The following is an 18,819-nucleotide window of genomic DNA, read 5'->3' on the forward strand; positions in this document are numbered from 1 at the left end:
CAGTACCAGAAGTTACTTACCATTTAAATAAGAAGATAGTTTTATTCTGCTTGGCTTTAATTGAACTACTAACAAATGTTCTAATATTTGCTCGTCTCATCTTTATACTGAAATGCACCAGTGTCTCGGTGCCTTGGTCCTTGCTGTGCAAGATGATGCACCTTCAGCACTCAGCTCATTAGAGTATATAGGATCTTTCAGAGTAAGCAAACATGAGGCCTCGGTTGTCAAGTCGCCGACTCAGGTTTCAGGACTAACTGACGATGCAAAACTCTTAATCAAATTCGAACAATTCATGTGCAATCATAAAATAAAAGTATTTTTCTCCAGTTGTTGAGGGGGATGATCTTCATTTGTGTGTCAACATCTGTTTGAAAGTGATTTTTCCCTGTTTTGAATGAATCATTTCAAAACTAAAGTGTAGCATTCAAAGGCTGATGACATATTTACATTAGATCCTAACTATACAATGATTCTAATAAACTCCTCAATAATAAACGTTGCCCTTGACTAAACTTTCTGCCCTTGATTCCACTGCCGATGGGATATGTTGTTGTATATCTGCTATAATGCCTACAATTCCTCCGGGATAAATGAAAAGGCAAACTCCTTAATTTATTAACTCAAATTAATAAAGTCACACAGTAGATATCGACATATCACTTAACCATACACTGCATTTTTCTCTTTTGCCACCGTGTATCAACGAGGACGTCACCCCAGTGCTTTTAGTTTGAAAATCAAATATCCTTCAGTGTTTGTTCCAGCGGGATTTTACCTGTTTGATAAAAAAAAAAATACCTTAAACCAGGTAAAATAAAGTTGATATTGTTAAATACATTCAAATATATCTGTAACTGCTGGAAAATCAACCTTTACTTACTGATACATGTGTTCGGCGGTTGATTTAGACTTCCTTTCAACTATTTATTAAACGTGCCAGTTTGTTTGCTGCATTAATAACACACACGAAAGAAATCTGGAATCGTTCCACATTTCGAGGCTCAGTATTGTTGTCCGGTCCAGCTGTAGTTGTGTCTTTGTCTTGCACAGCGAGCCGATGTCGTACATCCTGTGATGAACTTAACTAACACGGCCTGTTGTTATGTTCCAGTTCTGATTTAAAGAACATAAACAACACCTAAGTTATGGTCATACTGAGCTTTTCCGTCTATCTGTGAAATCCACAACCTCTTCGGTGAAATGAGTGTTCATGTGGTGAGCAGATGTTCAGCTGCAATCTGGAGCGCACAAATATTGCATAATCTGTGCAGAACAGCGTTGAGAAGGTTAAACGTGTGTGTATGTGTAATCTAAACATGGGGGCAGAGGAATGTATGGCAATCAGGATATATGCATTTTGCTGGAGGCCTGTGAATCCGGGCATGTATGCCTGCATGTCTGTCCACCGGCATGTTGGCTTGTGTGTCTAGACGGGGGCTGAAGAATCAGCTTAGGGCCCTGCTGTGGCTGGACGTGTCGCTCTCCTTTGTTCAGGAGTGAGACACTCATAATAAGCTTAGTATGAACAGTCATAACACGTCCATTGTTCCGAACCAGCTCCGCCAGCTTCCCAGGCCTCAGGCGTGGGCCAGAGAAGCTGTGGACCTGCATGGTCAGGAACCTCTAAGAGCATTTTAGCAATGGAGGCAGAAGGCGACGTTCCCCGCAGGTACGTGCCTCGGCCGATGGGCTTGGACTATGGCCCGCGGTGCAGTTTGTGCCCCTCTCCAACAGGCATAATGCACAAAGCCAATATACAGAGCTACTTATTTACAACACGAATGCATGCATGGCACCGTAAAGCCACAAAGATTAATGCTGAAGTAAGATGTAGCTTTAACGTATAGACCCGGACAACCCGTGATTGATTCGTACTGTGCTGTTAGTCTGGAGTATGAATAAAGGAAGGAAAGAATCCATTAGATGATGCAGTGAAGCTAAAGGCTTGTTGAGTCAAATTTAAGGATATTTAGGACCAAACTAAATACCGGGGTCATACAGATGTAACGTACATAGGGGAAGCATTTCAGGTCCTTGAACTCTAAGTTGGCAGAAAGTCACTTGTGTTTTTAAACCCACATTGATGTTTTCACTGTCTCATCACACATACACGGAAGAAGTTTCCACATGGGTGACAACAGACTTTAGGGAGTGACACCTATTTCCTATTTAAAATCCTGTTTTGTCCAAAGGAAAGAAGTGACACAGGACCTGAGAGACAGATTAGGTCACTTTGTTCCTTGTCCCTATAACACATTTCTTCCAGGATGTGAGGGCAACAGTCGGAATATTTTATGATTTATCTTTATCCATAAACTCTCTGTTTCCTGTTGCACTTTTCTTTACATCTCATGTCTTGTGGCCTTTTGTTTCTTTTATCACACCTTCCATGCTTTAAATAAAAATGCCTTGTTTAACTTAGTTGAATGATGTTGTGTTTTAGGAATGAATATTATATGAGACACTAAACCCGGCTTTATTTTTATGAAAACCTCTTAAACTTGAGAGAATATGCCGAACCAGAAAGTCTGCACATAAAGTGAAATGCCACACAAACTTCTTCCATCCTCATAGATTTTTTTATCATTACAGTAAATGTCCTCACAAGTTGTAAACATGAAAAACATCCATATTGCACGGTAAATAAACATAAATGGAGACGTCACGGGAGCTCCATAGTTGTTTTGGACAGTGCTCAGAAAGATGGCGGGCGAGGGGGCACAGAGGAGGTCAAAGTCAAGGTCTGTTTTTCAGACAATACACGTCCTGAAGGCAGATTGAGCGTCGGAGCACCCTGCGTGGGGTCCTCCGCGTGGCTTTATTCAACATGGGACGTGCCCTGTGGCCCCAGCGTCGGCTATGCTGGGAATGCAGGGTCTCGAGGGGTGAAGGTTAAGGGTGGAGGGCCAGAGGGGGCGAGTGGGAGAGCAGACACTGAAAACACAGCTTGACTATGTTTGTGCATTTGCATACATTTGAGATCTTGCACTTTGTGTGTGTGTGTGAGAGAGAGAGAGGGAGAGAAAGATGATGGATATAACCTGTACCACCAGTATCTGTCTTACTTTATACTTATACTTAAGTACTTTATATAGATGCAGGTACATGAAGAATACCCGTGTGTGTATGTGTGTGTTTTCAGAGAGGGCTCACAGACAGCAGACCAGACTGGGACTGCTGGGTTCGGCCTAGAGAGCAGGGCCTCTTTGGTCTCAGCAGGGACTCAGCTTGGGAAGCACAGACTCCATATCAACACACACACACACACACACACACACACACACACACACACACACACACACACACACACACACACACACACACACACACACACACACACACACACACACACACATTACCATTGACAATGCTTTGAAGATTAGGATTTTTTTCAGTTAGCGTGGCATTTGTGTCGTAGACTGAAAAATGCGAAATACTGACTTTCTGGAAATTGTCAATCAGATGGCTACACCTGTACTGATGACAACTCACTGTCCTATCACAGTGTATGTTGCGTTTTTGTGCATATTTCCATTATGGCTTCTAATCCGGGACATTTGACAACGCGTTCCGTACCACGTGCAACAAACTGAATGGCTATTGCATCCAGTGTGGCAGATTTAAAAGTGTTTCAAAGGCACTCTGAAGGAAAATGTTTGGGTTTCCACAAGAGACAACTCAGATAATAGAGGTTGGACGGTAGCAGGGTTTTTGTGGGACAGACACTTGGAGGAAGGTGGAAGAGGAAAAAGAACAAGCAGAAGTAGTACGTAGAAGTCTAAAGTGTACGAGTACAAAAACCTTCACAAAGCATATACAGACTCATAATGTAAACATGTACAGTTTTATATAATAATAGAATGATATAGATTGAACTTTTAGAAGACGCCAAATCCGAACAGGGTCATCGAGTAGAGGGACTGCACTGAGTTTGGCGCCATCTTCTGGACACTGAGAGTTCTGATAAACAGCAGATTGTACAGTAACCAACGTGTAATTTTTACGCATCATACAGCACAATACAAACATCCACATAACAATAATTACATCATATTATAATCCATTATAATATCATGATTATATTATTGTAATAGTGTTAATAATTATTATTATGAGCTGGAATGTAAACTGAGGTTTGTAAATATTGATAAGTGAGAATAAGGAGCTGGGTAGAAAGTGTGACTAAGCTTTATAATACAAATTGTCTTTTAATTTATAGGCAGTAGTCAGTAGCCTTATTTTCGAATGTGCTAAAGAAACTATTCTAAGAGGTTACGTCTAAATTGTAGTTATAGTAAAATTATCTTCTATATGTTTCATTATGGCAAAACATGTATAACATTCCCCACAGCATCTTTGCAAGCTAAGGGTTAAGGCAGCAGAGCTTTACGCACAGGTGTCCCCGACTCTTTTTTTTTCTTTTTTTTTCTTCCTCCTTTAATTAAGTTGATCATAACTGTAACCCAGCTGGGATTTGCTGTGTGACGAGACAGGTCACTGTAATTCATGTAGTTAGATCTTACGTGGGTTTGCACAGCGCAACCTTAATCTCTTGCTACTATTAAACGTAGGGGCGACCGACCTGGAGAGCTCTGCACAGCCACACGGCTCCTGCGCGCTCCCTCTCTCCGCTCCCTCCGCTCCCTCCGCTCCCAAATGTACTTTGGCTCAACTGCAAAGACTTTTCCACAACTTTAATTTCGTGTTAAACTAATCTGCCTCTCGTTGGATTTGTTTTTTTGTTTCCCCCCCCCCTCGGGATTTCCTTCGCGCTGGTTCTTTTACGCGCGCCGGATATGTGGTGGATGCTGTTTCCCCGATGGATTTGGTTTCTCCTGGGACACTGGTACACTCTCCTGCTGCATATGGACAGCCGCTGCGTGGGAGCGATGCCGATGCCCATGTCCGCGGCGAAGGTGGTGTACTCTCATGCGGGCCTGTGCCCCAACGAGCTGAACCCCAACCTGTGGGTGGACGCGATGAGCACCTGTATGCGCGAGTGTGAATCTGACCAGGTGAGTTCTGCTGCTGGTGCTGACGGAGCCTGCTGGGAGTGACGTGAAGTCCACATAGGGCTGATCTCTTCACGACCTCAGGCAGAATTATTTGATTTGATTTGAGAAAAGTGTTTCACAAAAGGGTTAAAATAAAAAAGTCAGACTGTATATCTCAATTTTTTTTCTAAAAGACATTTTAAAACAATGTCTAGCGATGGTTAAATATCCGATTTTGTCTCTTGCAGAGAATTTTTGCACAACTTTCCCGACACTACTGAATATGGAGGTTTTTAATATGGCAATTATTGAATATTTGTCAAGGTTGAACAAACAACCAAAATAATGGGCAACATGAATATTCAGCTCCAACTCCTGTGTGTAATCCTAACGATTTATATGAGGCTCCACTGGAAAATAAAGAGTTCAGATTCCCCTGAATGTTGAACAGCAAAATAACCAAATCACCATCTCCCAATTATTCCTGTTTTTCATTGCTCTGTGCATAAATTACTGCCTGGTGGGATAAATCTTATCCCCTGGGGGGAGGGGGGGTTAAAGGAAAAACACAAGAGGAAACCAAACCAAACAAAAAAAGTCTTAATAGTAATGCAATGTTATATGTTTTAACTTGTTCATATTGTGTCATCGTGGAACCATCCACACTGAGAGCATGCATGTAAAGGACCCTCTTATCCAAATTGAATCAAATATGTGGTACAAAAAGTTTTGTTCCTTTTCCATCCTCATAGGACTGTGAGTCGTTTGAAAAGTGCTGCCCTAATGTATGTGGAAACAAGAGCTGCGTGGCCGCACGCTACATACACATCAAGGGCAACAAGGGCCCCATTGGAATGCCGAAGGGTGCCACCTGCGACAAGTTCATGTGCTCTCAGCAAGGGTCCGAGTGCGACATCTGGGACAGCCAGCCTGTTTGTAAGTGCCGCGACCGCTGCGAGAGGGAGCCCCACTTCACGTGTGCATCTGACGGCATGACATATTATAACAAGTGCTACATGGATGCAGAGGCCTGTTCCAAGGGTATCTCTATCTCTGAGGTCACCTGCAGGTAACATGTTAAGTATTTTAGACCTCTACTTTTTGTTTTTGGTGTGATAAGGTAAAGTTGTATTTTTTTTTCCAGTCATCACAATTAAGAAATTTGAAAACTCTAATTTGTCCGGTGTAAAAAAAACTGTGTGTATACTGTGTACAGATTGTCAGCATAGTATAGTTTTCTGTGTCATGTCAACAGGAGCCTTTGACTCTGATTAATTCCTTTCTTATTCAACCTACCCACAGGTATCACCTGACCTGGCCGAACACCAGCCCAATCCCTGCGGAGACCACCCTCCATCCCACCACTGCCCTCCAGACCACCCTCCCAGCTGACATCCAACTCCCTGCCATACACAGCGGCCCCACCCAGCTGGCTGTTTTTGTCGGAGAGACGGCCAGTTTCCTGTGTGACGTGTCGGGGAAGCCGCATCCGGAAATCACCTGGGAGAAGCAGCTGAAGGGCAAAGAGAACATCGTAATGAGACCTAATCACGTACAAGGGAACGTTGTGGTTACTAACATCGGCCAGCTGGTCATATACAATGCACAGCTTCAGGATGCCGGCATCTATACATGCACAGCCAAAAATGTTGGGGGGAGAGTATCATCGCACTTTCCCTTGGTGGTGATCAGGAGAGAAGTGAAAGGTAAGAGCGCAGACGGGAACAGTACAAACCTGCCTTTTCCAGCCGAGGAGTGCCTGAAGAGCCCGGACACAGACGACTGCGGTGAGGAGAGCATGAGCTGGTATTATGAACCAAAGAGGAACAACTGCTTCACCTTCACTTACAGCCAGTGCAACAAAAACCGCAATCATTTCGACACCTACGAAACCTGCATGCTGTCGTGTGGAGGAGATCTGGCGGCTCCCTGTAGCCTCCCGAGCCTCCAAGGGCCTTGCAAGGCTTATGAGCCTCGCTGGGCCTACAGCACTGACCTGAAGAAGTGCCAGTCCTTCGTCTACGGAGGCTGCGGTGGCAACGAGAACAACTTTGAGTCCAAAGAGGCCTGTGAAGAGATGTGCCCGTTTCCGAAGAACCACAACTGCAAGATGTGTAAACCTCGAGGCAAGATGCTCGCCAGCTTCTGCAAGAGTGACTTTGTGATCCTGGGGCGTGTGACGGACCTGACGGAGGAGCAAGAGTCAGGCCACGCCCTGGTGACCGTGGAGGAGATCCTGAAGGATGAGAAGATGGGTCTGAGGTTCTTCGGCAAGGAACCGTTGGAGGTGACTCTTCTGAACATGGATTGGAACTGTCCCTGCCCCAACATCACCGTGGCCAACGGGCAGCTCATCATCATGGGAGACGTTCAAAACGGGATGGCCGTCCTGCAGCCCGACAGCTTCGTGGGCTCCTCCAGCACTCGCAGAATCAGGAAGCTCCGCGAGGTCGTCCACAAGAAAACATGCGATTTTCTCAAAGATTTCTCTGCCGTCCAGTAGAGTCTTTTAAAAATCTCACAACCGCTGAAAGTCAGTTTCGTTGTTTTCAGATTATTATAAGCTCCAGTGACCTCACCAGCGCGACCGGCTGCAATCACTCATCTGTAACATCAGAGGTTCTGTTGCCTGATTCAGATGCTTTTCTTTCCCTCGTTTGCTCCTTGACAAAGTCTCATAATCACGTGTCATAGTTGATCATCAGTCGTTTTCATCCATGATTTCCTCTCAGACGCTGTGTCAGAACTGTCCTTTCTTATTAGAATCACACCGAGACAGTTTTGCTGTCAACGCCCGAGACACACTGAAAAAGGCAAGTAGAATATAAACATATACCATGTATAAAGTATTTAATCTTCATAACTGTTTTATTAAATGACATTATAGTTTTCCTCTCCTGATGTAATTTCCTGCAATGTCGTCCATTTAGCAGTACGTTTTAAATCAATTAGGTTGTTTGCTTTCTCTTTATCTGGGATCACCCATAATAGACATTGTATAACAACTATTCTGAGCCCTTGAGCTCATGATAATGCAATGAAGCCTCAGTTCATCGACCAGAATCAAATAAGCTTGTTGGTTCCATTTTCTTGGAATCTATTTTGTTTTAATTTACAGAATATGTATGTGTACTTCTCTGCGTCATATTTATTTTTCTTGATCTATTTCTCATTCTTTGAGAGACATATTTTTATTTTATCAATTATATGCTAGTGTTCGGTAAAACCTGTATGGAATAATATGATGGCAACTTAAATAAAAGTAATTTAGAAAATATGACATTGTCCTTGCTTTCTGGTGCTTTGTTGTTGAGGTTTGTCACTGCTCGGGACCAAATTCCTCAAAGACTCATGTGGGCAGTGGATGTTCCACTCTGAAGCCGAGGTTCCTCCATCCATGTCCTCCTCTTTCCACTTGTATTCCACACACACACACACACACACACACACACACACACACACACACACACACACACACACACACACACACACACACACACACACACACACACACACACACACACACACACACACACACGGGGGCCTAGTCTGGCATTAAAATCTGAAGCAGGTCACATTCCAGCCCAGCTGTGGTGGCCTGCAGAGCTGTGTGTTGTGTTGTGTCTGGGTCTGGGGCCCTCGCATAACACACACCCCACCGGCCCTCCATTGGCCTTGTGCGGCCCCTTTCATGTGCAAGAGGCCGGGGTGAAGGGGAAGAGGAGGAGGAGTGGGATGTCGGTTGATTCTCTCTCTTTCCTTCCCAGAGTTGTACACATCTGTGCTTAAGAGCCATAGTAGAGAACAGAGAGAGGGATGGAAGGCGAAGGTCAAGTAGAAATAAGGGGATGTAAACCTCATGTAAAGTCACGTTATAGCTTGACTTTTTAATTTTCTTCATCAACAGTATTAAAAGTATTTTGTAGAGTTTCTAGCTAAGATTGTGGGGGAATCCTGGCTAGTGAAAAAATGAGAACGTGCATGAGTATAAACGTGCACACAGGTGCAATGTCATGTGAGGAGTAAGTCTGGGCTTAACTAAACCATAGGGTGCCTTCAGAATTAAATGCACCAGGACCAGCAGGATGTACAGGAAACAAAACGTAAGGAGTCAACTCACCAGTGAATGTTTTCCCCCTTCCCCCTCTGCCCTCACATCCCCTTCTTTATCCCCCTTCCTCCGCCGTCTTCCTCAACTGTCTGACAACGCAGACTGACATACAGCCAGCCTTCGGCGGCGACCTCTGACCCCCCTAATGAAAAAGAGGCCACCAAGGAATAGGCCACTTTCATTAGAGCTGTTGACAAGTGTTAAGTGACTGGCTGAGCTCCAGACCAGCTCCACGCGGCCCCCTTGATGCTCTGCTCATCACAGCTGGCTGCTGATTCCAGTAACAAGTTCACTGAGAGACCACCAGCCAGGCAGCCTGCCAGACAGACCATAATAATAAGCCAGACACACACACAGGTACAAGAGGGAGGGGGCAACGTCCTCAGTGACACAGTGTCGGTGAAGAACTCGGTGTGGGTTGGTTGGTTTCTCTGAAGAAAACTAAAGCACCTCAGAAATCCAGAATAATTTACATGGTTTCTCAGTAAAACTTCAGCTACAACCATCATCACAGCAGCTTCTCCCCATAATTCTACTGAGCAAGTTTCCAGTTAGTCATAGTAAATGGACGAATGTGCTAAGATTCGCTGAGCATCAAGTAAAAGTGAAAGAGTGTTGGATTTTACAGTTCTTGTGCTGTTGTTTTTCTGTGTGTAGTGCAATCAATGCAGCTGTCCACTAGGGGGCAGCACAATATTTAGCACAGTAGGTTTATAAAAGTAATATTATAAGTGTGTAAGAATACACAGAATAACATAATCATATGTCAGTTTAACTCCCAGTTAAGACACAATCCTGCACATGAATATAAAAATATAACCTCAATACAGTTTTGAGTTTTGAGTGCAAATTATTGTCATAGATGAACACGACTTGCATCAAAAAAAATAATGTCATTAATTCTAAGGCCTAAGAATAAAAACAAATTAGTTTTTTTAAGCTAACATTGTGTTTACAGGACATATGTCCTTCTACTGTGTACTGAATATTGCCGGTTGGAAGAAGAATATATGCAATTTCCTGTTCATTGTTCACACACACACACACACACACACACACACACACACACACACACACACACACACACACACACACACACACACACACACACACACACACACACACACACACACACACACACACAAACACAAACACACAAACACAGTGTCACTCGCCCTACAAATGCCTCCACAAGCAGTCAGCCAGATGGGTTGGTAGATTGCGCCTGATGCACTGGATGTATACTTGCACTTGACGTGTGCACCTTCACACACAGATGCACACACAGTGTCAGTAGCAGCTCTCCAGAGCACAGCTGGTCTGTGTGTTGAGTTAGAATACAAAATTTGCCAGATGGGAAGGGAACAGGCGGAGGGACGAAAATATTGACACTCATAAATTACTATGATAGAATGAGAAATATACCAGCATTAGTGTAGTATGTAAATTCACATACAAACAGGCAGTGGCAAGGGAATGTAATGTGGAAGTTTTTGGTACTACAAAGAAAAACATCCAAACACTGACTGATTTTCTTCTTTAAATCTTACACACAACATCACCATTGCTGTATTACACTCCTCGTATGGAGGACAGGTGAAGGAAGATGATTGGGGAACATAAGGTCTGTATGCTTGCAAGCAGGACACAGTATGAAGGAGATGAGACATAAATCAAGAGGAAAAATGAAAGCAGGAGAGAAGAGAACAAAGTGCAGGAGAAGGACAAAGTGTCGAGAGGGGAAACCGAGAAAGGTAAGGGCACAGTACAAAGGAGAAGTGGACAGAGGGAGGACTTCCATGAGTGAACGATGAAGAGGGAAAGGTCATCGTAGCATAAGAGGTTGTAAATTGTCCAGAAAAGGAAGCTGCTGCTGTCAACTCCCAGGGAATCTGTTTCCCCCTTTATCTTCCTGCTTTCTAAAAATAGTACCTTCTCAATGTAGGGGAAACTAGGACACTGTTACCACATGTCTCTCTGTTACATCTATACCTACTGCTTTACATCTGGATAAATACAGCTGCATAGGTAGGTAGGTAAGGAGGTAAGATAGCTGCGCAGGTGGGAAGGTAGGTAGTTAGGATATCTGTGTAGGTGGGTAGGGAGGAGATCAGGTGTTAGGAGGTTCAAAGTTCAATGTATAAATCGATTTGCAGCCAGGATCGTACAAACAGACAAAACCACAAACTGTAAACAAAACGCCCACACACATAAAACACTAACACATTGGTGGACAACCGATAGAGACATCAGGACATATAGTTTACCATGTGAATGGCAATCGGGACGAAGGAAACCTTATATCTCTTGTTTCTCATAACAGGCACCTTGAGACGGTGACCTGAGGGGGTGATCTTTAATGAAGTAGCCTTCCTAACTGGGTAGGTTGGCGGGTCAGTAGGTCAGTAGGTAGGTTAATAGGAAGGTATTTATCTATGAGGAGGAGGAAGGACAAAAAATGTGGCAGTTCCATAACAACCATTCATTTATAACATTGTCCACACCCTCTTTAGCACGAATAATAAACATGACAGATGACAGTTTCTTGCATTGACGAGGCTGGAACTAAAAATATCTCTTTAAATGTCAACATGCAGTTACACATGCCTTGACATGCAACTGAACGCAAACGCGGTATGATTTCCTTAAGGCTTGTATGAATTCCCACCACTGATAATCAGTACAGGAAATACAGGCAGAACTGCACTTAAAACAAACGACTGTGGAAACCGTTACTGAATTCTCTCAGTCTGTTGAGATCACTCCCACAAATTCAGATTGTTTTTTGCATCTGCTCCATTTGAATGTGTCGTTAAAAACTAGTCTTCATCCAACGTGAGACATATTAATACACATATTCACAAGCTCCCACACATAAATACACAGGAGTATGTATGCATCAAGTAAAATATGTGTATCTTACACACCTACACCTAAATTGTCTGTTAGTTTTAAATTGTTGTGTGTGTTCAAGTGTTAGTTTCAGTCTCTCTTCTTTTAAAGGGGAATGATAGAGAGAGAGAGCATAACATAGAATTTCAAAAATCCAAACAGACACCGGAGAGAGAGAGAGGAAGCGAGGGCGGGGAGTGGCCAAAAAAAAAAAGAGACGGGGGGAGGGGGTGGGGATGCTCGGGACAAAATGTTCTAATCCCAAACCAGCATCACAGAGAGTTACGCAGAGTTCATGCTGTTTCTGTTTATGGGGACGAGGACCTTCATCCTAATGTGACCCAGCAGCGTAGGTCAGCTGCTCTCAGTGACTGTAGATGTGACTCATCCCCATCACCTGTAACTTGGAAAAGAAGGGAGGCTCATGAGAGACAGAAAAGTGTGCAGTACAGTAATGTGTGACTTACAATTTAAAATTTTTGCAAAGACATCACAGGGTCACGGGCTGGAGGTGTGACACATTTAGCCAGGAAGAGGAAGAGGAGGAGGAGGAGGAGGAGGAGGAGGAGGAGGAGGAGGAGGAGGAGGAGGAGGAGGAGGAGGAATGTTCCTCCTGGTAACTCCAACCTTGACTTATGTACATGCCGTGTGTATATCTGGCATCCTTACATTAACCAGTAGAAGCAATGTTATAGGAATCACCTGCTTTGTTCAGAGTTGGACTTCCCTGTGAGGATGGGACTTCAAGTGGTCAAGAGGAAACTGATGTGGAAGAGGGAGAATGGAAGTTGCAGCTTAAATTGTTAGAATCAGGTCTAACGAGTTCAAGACTAACGTTAAACTGTGGCTCTGTTAAAAAGACTTAGACGTCATTAAAAACCAGCATTTATGGTTCAGGAGGGATCATGAGGAATATTTACGTGTTCAGTTGTGTTGTAATTGAGGTCAAGAGATTGATAGGCCTTGTTTTCTTAGCCTTCCTGCAGCAGCCGCAGGTTCGGTTCCGACCCTTTGCTGCGTGTCTTCCCCGCTCTCGCTCACCATTGCACATTTTCGCCGTCCTATCAATAAAGACGAAATGCCCAAAAATATAGAAATCAGACACGGAGTCCAAAAGAATGAATCACCATGTGTGGCTGCAGAGGGCGCTGTTGCTTAGTGAAAGTGTTGCTTTAAGTTGGCTCTTGATTGACCAAAAATACCTTCAAACAGGCTCCTTGTTAAATCTTGTGTTTTTCTTTTTCTACAAGCTTTAAATCCAGAATGTGAACCAAGAGGGTTTGGAGGCTTTCAAGCTGTTATTACATAAGTGAAGTAATGTTTTTGTGATTAATAATAAAGTAATGTTTCTATATAAATGACGTATATATTGCCTGTAGACATAAACTCCTCAGGCATCAAATAACCTGTAGTTCTGATGTGACCACAAAGTGAAACAAAGTCCAGTGCTGCTCCTGAGCACATGCATCAAGTCAACTCTTCTTTCACTGTGTAATAAATTAATAAGTAATAAACATTTATTAGAAAATATACATTTACATACAAAAATAAGACCAATGGACATGCTGTACGATTATAGCCTTATATGCTCAGAATGAACATATCAAACATCTATTTTCTCAGCTCATGTGCTCCAGAGAAGTTTGAACCAGACACCAACCTGTTGTTGTTCATGTGGAAAATATACCAGGCCTCTCTCATTGACACAGATCTCATTTCTAAACAGGCACTGTAAATAGCACTCGTCCTGCTCACGGCCACAATGACTTCACAGCCCCCCCCCCGCCTTGCTGTGGCACCAGAGGGGCCAATGGATGCGGGTCTCTGCTGAAGTGCTATACAGCACTGCAGACACTGGAGGGAGTGTGAGACTGCTGACAGGGGAAACGTTGGTTTGACGGATGGTTTGATGTTTGAGCCGCTGCTCTGAGGTCAGTTTCACGTTGTTCTCTGTGGAGACAAGTGAGTCAGAAGCAGCGATGCTGAATATGTCAAACTTCTTTACTTAAGAATGCAGGTAAAATACCCCTGATGATTCCCTTTATCAAATCCATCACTACCTGTGTCTGCATGCCGTAGTGTGCAGATGCACGGTGCTGCTATAAACCAGACTATGACCTACTATCAGTGGGAGGGAACCGAACAGAACAGTTTAGGGCCACAGAACGAAAACAATGACCTGAAACTCAGTGTAAAGCAGAAGGGAAAAGCAGATTCAGGTAATAATTTTGCTTTAACAGCATTTAGATTGTCACACATGCAGTCATTTAATACATTGACGTGATAAAAACATATAAATCTGATAAAATCCATCTATGAATAAAGTTAAAGCTGAATGTAAGATGCTAGACACATGTTTGGGACTATAGATGTATCTCTTCAAAGAGCGTTCAATGTTTTTTATGTGTATATCTATACACTACAATTATTTCTGCATGATTTTAAACCCACAATCTTTACATCAAGGTTCACTATATAAAAGGAAATGACTTGGTTGATGATTGTTCACATTAAAAGTAGCTTTTATCAATAAGTCAATCAAGATATAATAATTAATCATAACTCAATGGGCACTCAGAGAGCGCATACCTCTACCAAAGGCTAAAGTCCTGGCTCAACCTGTTAAAGAAACTATTCCTGGATCCACCAGTTTAACCAGATTCGCACCAAAAAGTAACGTGTTGCTTCAGAAAATTTCTTGGAAATCGGTTCGTAACTCAACAGACAGACAGACAGACAGAAAGACAACAGCTACTTCAATTAAAAAAAAACCTTAAGCAACCTTTTGCACAAACTAATCGACTGTCTATTTTTCAGTTAACTATAACCCCCCCTAACACACACACACACAAACACAGAAACCCCAGACCAGCTCTCCCTGTTTGTTACCATCTTAGCATTTGTAGCATCTGACTAATGGCCGGCCCTAAGTCCCACACCAAGAACCTAGTTTAGAACAGAGGGTCCTCGGGGTGGTTGAGAAATATGCACATCAGATAGTTTCCATGGTCGGTCATCGTTTTCCTGAAGACCGTTCCACAGTTGTATTGAATTGTATATGTTTACAATCCATTTCTGATTAATCACTGATGTTCGTCCAACCTACTCTTCAAACTGGGACTTGGTCAAGCATTGTTCATGGTGAGAACATCAGTGTACAGAGACCACTGAGGTGTTGCAGTGGCTCCTTCTCACCCACATTAATGTATCTTAAAAGGCTTAGGTGTCTGACCTTATTTCAAAGGGAAACATTACATAAGTGTTCAGTGCTTGAAATGGAAGGAAAAGCCTGAGCCTGTCAGGGAGACAGAGAACGAGAGAGAGAAGTTACGCTCTAACTATTTTTAGATTGCAGTCAGGTTCCTTTCTCCACAGTTTGTGCCTCTCCTCCGCTGCGAGAGAGTATGAATATTAATCAATGCTTTTATCATTTGTTATGGAGAGGCTCCCTCTGTGTGTGTGTGAATGGCAGGAGAGCCATAAACCTATTTTCCCCGCCGCCGTATTACCATATGAGTCGAAAACATTTCTCACGATAAGAGAGCAGGGGGCTTGTTTGAACATAAAAGCCGCCGTGTGGAAGGGAAGCTGGGCTGCACGGGTGCATAATTTGTCCTTTCAGTTTTGTTTGGAGACGGGATGATTAGTAATCAACAGGTAGAAAGCAAGATAAATGACGTCTGCCACAGATGGGCCTTTGTCAGGCAGGAGTGCATGTGGTTGTGAGGATAAATGTGTGTGTTTACTTTACATGTGTGTGCGCTGGCTGCGAAGAAAACGCTTCTAAGCAGACTTCAGTGGAAATCCTCACGTGCAGCTCTCATCTAATCAAGGCCTGTGTGTGTGAGTGTTTGTGTACCTTTAAGTCCTCAACTTCTGACACACTCAACGAGCTGTTTAAAGGTTAAGTCTTGGTTTATGGGCCATGTTAGAATAAGCCTTAGGTCAGGGTAAGGGTCAGGCATTTAGTTTTGATGTTGATGTGGGTGTAAGCGGCCTCTATAAGTAGATTATGCATGTGAATATGCAGCATCTGTAGATGAGGGACGGGATTTTGTGTCAATTTATAGTTTAACCACTCATGTTTGAGCAGGCTTTGGTCGCCCGCTGGTAAACAGTCCACGTGGAGAGCAAAAGAAGCAGAATTACTTATGTGATCTGGACCTAAAACACCTACAAAAAGTATTGTTGTTTGTGTTTTGTAAGGGGAAACGTTCGTTGTAAACAGTGTACGGCCAATGAAAGATAGAGTCTTGGCCTGGATATCTGCTCTCTACACCAGAAGCCCCAAAATGTTCGCCGTTGACCCCAGAGGCTGATTCATCATCAGCTGATCCTCAATAGCCTCCGAGATTGGGCTACAAGGGGCTGGGAAATGCATTATGTCATAAATATTAAAGTACGAACATGCCGGGGCAGAGAGAAACTGAAACACTGAGCAAATCTTGTCCTAAAACAGCAAAGAGAGGGGAAGAGAGAAGAAAAACCAACAGACCGGAATAAAATAATAAGCTAAGACAATTAGATGATGGCTGCTTGAATAAGATCGGCACAGGCCAGGGAGGGATCGCACAGAAAGTTTGACCTGGGATGTGACTATACGCCTGAAGTGTTGCTATGACAACTAGAGCTCCAGCTGAAGTGGGATGAAAAAGTTTTGTGGAAGAGTCGAGAAATAATCGGAGAAAATCATTTCACTTCTTTTCTTTTGCACTTTCTGCAGAGTGTCTCACGACTGCATGTATACTGCAGTGATATAGTGGCTCTTATTCTGTTCTTATATCTTCATCCTGGTAATGGACCACAATTGTCTCCTTTCCAAAGACATGTAGACTAGTATTAGGCTAATTGGAGACCCTGCAATGTGCTGCCGGCCTGTCTAGGGTGTACAGATAATGGAGGGATGGATGTTTGATTCCCATGCCTTAAAAATGTGGCCGTGCGTATGCATGTATATCCTGACATGTACAGGTGATATGATTTTGTCCTTGAGCCTCTCTCCCAGATGCCGTGCGTCAGCTCTAATATCTTTCCTAATGTCAGCTCAGATCCCAAATTTGTCTTCCTGAGCAGACATTAGTTTCCACCTCCGGCTACAGTCGACTTTGATGTGCATTTGGCGCTGGGGAGGGTGGGGGGGCTAACGTGCGCGGAGGGAGGCGATATGTGTTTGTATACAACACTTATGAGGTGCACAGCAGCAGATGGCATGTGCTGTCGTCTGCCAGAGCTTCCAGCTTTCAGTGTGACTGACACACACACACACACACACACACACACACACACACACACACACACACACACACACACACACACACACACACACACACACACACACACTCGCAGCATCTCCGATTATCCCCCTTGAAGTCTCATCTGCTCAGGATATTGTCTCGGGACAGAACAGGAGCTGAAAATGCAGCAGCAGCTTTGCTTTTGCAGTTATTGTAAACACTCTTAAAAAATCTATTAAAGGGTTGCTTTGTCTTTTGGTACCAAAGTATTTTGCAATGCCTTTATATAACTTTGAGTATTTAATGTATTCCTGGAGTTGTTTTGGATGAATAAACACAGGAGGTGGCTGTTGCCTGATTGCACCGTGGCTGGTTTTTTCTCGAGCTCATTTCTTGACCACGAACACTGAAAACCACCATGAACACACCGATGTTTATGTGTTGATATACATAACATGAGAATCCATACCTCCGCCAAGGTCCTACAGTCCTTTTTAATTCAACAAACCTGCACCAAATTACACTCATAGATAATAGTTTCTTAAATGTGACCGATTTGTTGCTGAAAAATCGTGCAATGTTAAAGGAAGTGAAAAAAATATTCCTGGATCTGCCTCCTGATCCGGATCCTTACCAAAACGTACCGGGTTCTTTCCTGCACCACACCTTCCTCCAGTTTTCATGAAAATCTACTGAGCTGTTTTGGTCTAATGTGGCTTGATAAACAAAAACACATATCAGCCAAACAAAGAAATGGACAGGGCTGAAAACAAAACCTCCTTGGAGAGGTAATTATGGAGTATATTCTATTTTGTTGTGTATGATTCAGTAATGATAGTAGAAATATTAGGGTGGGTGTTTTGAGCTGTTAGTGATCGAGGCCCATGGTGACAGGTGCAGAGTGTATTATGGGGTCGGTGAGTCAGTCTGTCTGTGGCCTTTATCACTCTGCTGCATTCATGTAACACTTGTTATGTAATAGAGAAAACACTTGGCTTGGCTTGAAGATACATTGCACAAAGAAAACAGACGGGCATGCACGTCCCTCATCAGCCTCACACATGCTACACATTCACCTCTTAAACACACACTTCTACACTCACACAATGCAACAACACGTGTCCATCAACGCAGGGGCAACAGTCTGGCGCTCGTGCCACCTGCTCCTCGCCGCAGCGCACCTCCACCAGGGTTTATTGTGATACACACCACACACCTGCTGCACTTTTTGCACTTGCACAGTTGCTGTACATTAAGTCTGACGTATGGGCTGTTTATAGCTGATGACCAGTCCCCCTTGAGCAAACCAGGCCAGGTCATAACATAACGTGCATGTGTGTCAAACACGTGTGTGTGTGTGTATATAAATACACACTACCATCACTGCAGAAATATGTTCACGCACACGCACAACACACGCACACGTAAGCAAAATGATAAGAACCAGATTATCAAACCACATGTAACCTCAAAATTAAACAAACATGTAAAAATGCAGATGAGGTATGAGGTGGAACTTTTTCCTGCTAATCAATACAAGTTGCCTCTCTCTCTCTCTCTCTCTCTTCCTTGCTGTCTCCCCCCC

At 43.4% G+C, this 18,819-nt stretch overlaps 1 protein-coding gene and 1 long non-coding RNA gene across 6 annotated transcripts in view; one reads left to right on the forward strand and one right to left on the reverse strand.

The window, feature by feature from the left end:
• Positions 1–4,460: 4,460 nt before the first annotated feature.
• On the forward strand, positions 4,461–8,251 carry wfikkn2a (info WAP, follistatin/kazal, immunoglobulin, kunitz and netrin domain containing 2a). Its single transcript, XM_035181893.2, has 3 exons — positions 4,461–5,018; positions 5,750–6,066; positions 6,300–8,251. Exons 1-3 carry the CDS (start codon positions 4,800–4,802, stop codon positions 7,498–7,500), a joined length of 1,737 nt encoding a protein of 578 aa, XP_035037784.1. The 5' UTR covers positions 4,461–4,799; the 3' UTR covers positions 7,501–8,251.
• Positions 8,252–10,631: 2,380 nt separating this feature from the next.
• The window catches only part of LOC118123624, a 28,465-nt gene continuing 20,277 nt past the window's right edge, over positions 10,632–18,819 (reverse strand). For 3 of the 5 annotated variants that reach the window (XR_007034898.1, XR_004698606.2, XR_004698607.2), the window contains 3 exons: positions 12,921–13,061; positions 12,703–12,762; positions 10,632–12,403 (listed from right to left, as the gene is read on the reverse strand). This is a non-coding gene — a long non-coding RNA (uncharacterized LOC118123624). Of the gene's footprint in view, positions 12,404–12,702; positions 12,763–12,920; positions 17,248–18,819 lie in introns of those variants that run through there. The other 2 variants (XR_007034899.1, XR_007034897.1) reach the window with 2 other exon arrangements.

Source organism: Hippoglossus stenolepis, chromosome 16, assembly GCF_022539355.2.
Source record: "Hippoglossus stenolepis isolate QCI-W04-F060 chromosome 16, HSTE1.2, whole genome shotgun sequence".
In the NCBI taxonomy this organism is placed as follows: Eukaryota; Metazoa; Chordata; class Actinopteri; order Pleuronectiformes; family Pleuronectidae; genus Hippoglossus; species Hippoglossus stenolepis.

Coding starts and splice junctions, on each gene's coding strand:
- wfikkn2a (XM_035181893.2), top strand. CDS start 4,800: ATGTGGTGGATGCTGTTTCCCCGATGGATTTGGTTTCTCCTGGGACAC. Junction 5,019..5,749: donor GCGAGTGTGAATCTGACCAG/GTGAGTTCTGCT, acceptor CCATCCTCATAG/GACTGTGAGTCGTTTGAAAA. Junction 6,067..6,299: donor ATCTCTGAGGTCACCTGCAG/GTAACATGTTAA, acceptor ACCTACCCACAG/GTATCACCTGACCTGGCCGA.